The sequence below is a fragment of the Amblyomma maculatum genome, chromosome 2 (genome assembly GCF_055883805.1).
Source record: "Amblyomma maculatum isolate TAMU_Amacu chromosome 2, ASM5588380v1, whole genome shotgun sequence".
Classification (NCBI taxonomy): domain Eukaryota; kingdom Metazoa; phylum Arthropoda; class Arachnida; order Ixodida; family Ixodidae; genus Amblyomma; species Amblyomma maculatum.
Window position 1 is genome coordinate 21,131,600 of NC_139345.1, and position 4,527 is coordinate 21,136,126.

A 4,527-nucleotide genomic window follows, 5' to 3' on the forward strand; every position below is an offset into this window, starting at 1 on the left:
GAAATCTGCACAAAGTTTCGAGCATAAGCAAGCCTCTGTGGCGGCCCTTGTTCTCGGGTAGATCTTCTGCATACAGATTGTTGGTGCTGTTGTACTGTTGCAGGAGAGTTGACGGAGGCAGGAATGCTGGCAGTTGTGGCCGTTGACCCTGTGGAATTCCGGCTGCTGGATTCTGAAGAGGTGTGATCTGCTACTTGGCAGGGGTTGTTGTCGGGCTGATAGCAGCCTTTCTGTCGAAACGCCTCCCTTGTAGGCAGCAGATGCCGGCGATTGCGGCGCAAGATTGTGCCGTCTTCGGTTATTATGTTATAGGACCTGGGATATCAGGAAACTTGAATGACTTGACCTTTCGTCGCCCATGCCCTCTTTTTGATGCGGTCCGCGTCTCCAGGGTTAAGCGGTGCTAGTTGTCGGTTTGAATTTTCGGTCTGATGACGCTTCTGCACGTTGTGGATTGGAGATGGCCGGACGTCGGGTAACGTTGTCCGAAGTCTTCTTCCCTGAAGCACCTCGCCTGGTGATGGCCCGTATTCCATTGGCGTTGATCTGTAAGCAAGAAGATCGAGCCAAAAATCTTGATTCATTTCAATGGTTTTCTTAAAATTCTCTTCACTACTTGAACGCCCTTTTCCGCCAGACCGTTGGATTGGGGGTACCTAGGGCTTGAAGTGATGTGGTTGAAGTCGTACGTTCGAGCAAAAGCGGCAAATGCATGACCAGAAAATTGGGGTCCATTGTCTGAACAAACTTCCACTGGTATGCCGTATCTGGCGAAAATCGCGCTTCTTGCTTCAATGACAGTCTTCGCGGAAGTATCTTTCAGCAGCTCTACTTCAGGAAAGTTTGATAGTGCGTCGTAGATGCATAGGTATGACCGTCCGCCATGCTCAAAAATATCTATGCCTACACGATGCCATGGTTGATTAGGTACCGGGCGCAACATTAACGGCTCTGGTGGTTGTCTGTAGGCGTGTGTCCTGCACGCAGAACATGTCTGTATAAATGCTTCTATATCGGAGTTTATTCCTGGCCAGAAGACCAGATGCCGTGCCCTTGATTTGCATTTATTAATGCCCAGATGGCCTTGATGAATTCGTTCCAAGGTTTCTTTTCTCATGGAAGTTGGAATGACAACTTTGCACCCCTTTAAGAGTATGCCTTTCACATGAGAAACTTCGCCCTCAAACGGCTTCCACTGTCCTTTAAGTGGTTTTCCGGCCGCCAGATCGTCACACACTTGCTTTAGGTCTTCATCACGACTAGTTTCCTTTGCCAACCTTCCCCAAGTGCTCTCGGTAACACGTGAAGAGATAACACTCACTGCGTGAACTTCAGTCTCGTCGTTAATGACGTCGTTTTCCGCGATGGTCTCGGTTGTTGCCCGGGACAGCATGTCGGCGAGGAGTAGCTTCTTTCCTGGAGTAAACTGCATTTTGACGTCGTAGCGAAGAAGGCGCAGAAAAAACCGCTGCAACCGTGGGGGCATGTCTCCAATGGCTTTCTGCGAGATAGCGAGCAAGGGATGGTGATCAGTCTCAAGGATAATCGATCGACCGTAAACAAAATGATTGAATTTCTCGCAGCCGTACACAACCGCCAACGCCTCCTTTTCAATCTGCGAGTACCGCTGTTCGCACTCTGTCAGTGCTCGAGAAGCGTACGCTACCGGCTTCCATGTGTCGTTGTGACACTGCAATAGCGCGGCCCCGATTCCGTTTCGCGATGCATCACAAGACACCTTTGTTGGTTTTGTTGGATCGAAAATGGTCAGCAAGGGCGGAGTACTTAGACTGTCGCACAGCTGCCTCCACTCTTTAGCGTGATTGGGCGTCCAGGCAAACGCAGCACTTTTCTTGATGTTTCTGAGAAGGGTGGTCCTCTGGGCTAACGACGGCATGAACTTACTGAAATAGTTCACGACGCCCAGCCTTCTCTGTACCGCGAGCTTATCAGCCGGTGGTGGCATTTGTGTCATGCCTTTTATCAGTGATGGGCTTGGCTGTATCCCGTCCTTGTCAATTACGTCACCCAGAAACTATTTTGTCGACACCAATGGAGCACTTGTCCCGGTTAAATGTCAATCCAGCGCCTTCTGCTGCTCGCAGTACCGACTGCAGGCGCATGTCATGCTCCTCTCTAGACGACCCCCAAACTAGCACGTCATCGACGTATACTCTGACGCCGGAAAGACCCTCAACAATTTCATTCACGGTTTTCTAGAATACCTCTGACGCTGATGATATACCAAACGGTAAGCGCAGAAATCTGTAGCGCCCGAATGGCGTTGCAAAGGTGCAAATCCGGGAGGTGTCGTCGTCCAACGGAATTTGATGGAACCCGGAGTTTGCGTCAAGGCGCGAGAAAACTTTAGCACCTGCTAACTCTGCCTCGATGTCCTCGCGTCGCGGCATTGTGTAATGTTCCCTCTTGATACACTGGTTAATTCGCCTGGGGTCGATACATACTCTAATCTTCCAGTCTTTTTTTCGCACAATGACCAATGGGCTTACCCAGTCTGTGGGCTCTGTGATCTTGGCAATAATGCCGGCGCGCTCCATGCGCGCTAGTTCTTCTCGAAGGGGCTCCTGGAGGGCCAGCGGTACTCGCCGGGCTGTTTGGACTACTGGCGTAGCATCGTCACGCAGAACCATCCGATAGACCCTTTCCACGCACCCGGTTCCTGTGAACAAGTGGCGAAACGTCTTTGTAATCTCCTCGGAGCTATTTTGTGAAACTGTATGTACGCGTGACACGAGTCCCAGCGTCTCGCTGGCATGTAGGCCCAAAATGGCCTGACGCCCCTTGGACACCACGAAGAAATCGAGGACAGCACAGCGGTCACCCAGTGCTACTTCTGTACGAATGACACCCTCATGCTTGATCACACCGCCGCCGTAGGAACGCAACACCGTGCTATTGGGTTTCAGGGGCGGCTTGGGGCGAATTTTACGGTAGCATCCCAAGGGTAGTAGATTTGCTTGCGCTCCTGTATCTACCTTGAATTCGAACGGCATGTTCTTGATTTGGGCACGCACTGTCCAGTCGTGTTGGCTTGCCACGCTGCGCGATACATCCAGAATGTCGAAGTTATCTTCTGCGCCGTGAAGTTCGCCAACCTCGGCAGCCTTTCTGCAGCGGATAGCAAAATGATTAGGTCGTTGGCACTTCCGGCATGTTTTTCCGAATGCCGGACTTCTTCGTGGCGCGTGCATACGTCCGCAGTTACGACAAGTGTTACGTCTGGGCAACACTCTTTGTCTACACAAGTGTTCCTTGTGCATCGCATCAATGTGGCTTTCCTCCCGTGTCCATACTTTCTTTTGCTCAGCTGCCACTTCAGCTGCTTTAGCAGTCTGCTCAGCCTTCTGTAGCGTCAGTGTGGTGCCACGCAGCAAACTTTCCCGAACTTTCTCGTCATTTGTACCAAAAACAATTTGGTCCCTGATCATTGCCTCCATCTGAGAGCCGAAGTTGCATGCTCGTGCCTGGGTTTTTAAGTCTCGTAGAAAAGGTTCAAACGACTCACCAGGGGCCTGGACTCGGGTGCGGAAGACGTAGCGCTCATGCACTTCGTTCTGCTGAGCCGCACAGTACGCATCAAACTTCCTAATGACCGTAGCGTAGTCACTCTTGCTCTCGCCCTCGCCGAAGCTGAACGTGTTGAAGATCTCGATGGCTTCCTCGCCTGCCACACTCAGTAGAAGTGCCGCCTTGCACGACTCTGATCGAGGCTTGTCGGTTGGTTCTGATGCGGCGAGGAAAAATTCGAACCTTTGCTTGAATGCTTGCCAGTTCTTGGCAATTTCCCCGGCCGAGCTCAGCGGTGTTGGCGGCTTCAGGAAATCCATTGGGCCGATCTTGCAGTGGTATCTTTGGTTCACCCAGACCGGACGTCGACGCTCATCCCACTTCTGACACCATGTATCGTTGTGTTCCGCGGACGAAGCGTGACCAGAGGCACCGAGCAAGGGGAGCAGAAGGAATGCCCGTTTATTGATCAGCCGGCTACTTATACACTGAGGTGGAGAGGGAGTGTTCCCTCGCCAGCATGCCTCGATTGCGATACAGATATCGGCCGCGTCACACACGCTGCTGATGCGAGGGCCCCGCCGTGCTATATACGATACAGGCTTCCGTTTCCATTCTGCTTCGCCTTGGCCGTATGCTTCACTTGTCGATATCTGTGGTTGGGCTAATAGTTTGCCTCTCACGGCTTCGATTCCGTAGAGGCAGCGGTATGCATACTGTCAGTGCCTTTCTTTGTTTTTTTTTTTTTTGCGTGCACAAACACAAACGCTGTTGAAACCACGTCCTCGGAGAATACTTTTTATACCTCTTGTCAATTTGGACATAAAGTCATTTGTATATTTGTCCTTACCTGTGTGTGCGAGGTGACCTAGAATAAAGTTCTTCATTCCGCTTGATGATAATTATTCATATTCTGCAAATGTCACTGTCTGGCGGAGACTCATAGTGGAAGACCTGAGCTGTAAGTACAAGAGAGTGCAGTAAAGGCGAACGGGAACA

General features: G+C 51.2%; 1 protein-coding gene across 1 annotated transcript; it reads right to left on the reverse strand.

Moving 5' to 3' along the window:
• Positions 1-391: 391 nt before the first annotated feature.
• LOC146198115 (uncharacterized) lies at positions 392-3,848 on the reverse strand. Its single transcript, XM_084591857.1, has 3 exons — positions 2,511-3,848; positions 1,322-1,501; positions 392-546 (listed from the first exon to the last, which is right to left on the reverse strand). Exons 1-3 carry the CDS (start codon positions 3,846-3,848, stop codon positions 394-396), a joined length of 1,671 nt encoding a protein of 556 aa, XP_084447983.1. The 3' UTR covers positions 392-393.
• Positions 3,849-4,527: the final 679 nt, after the last annotated feature.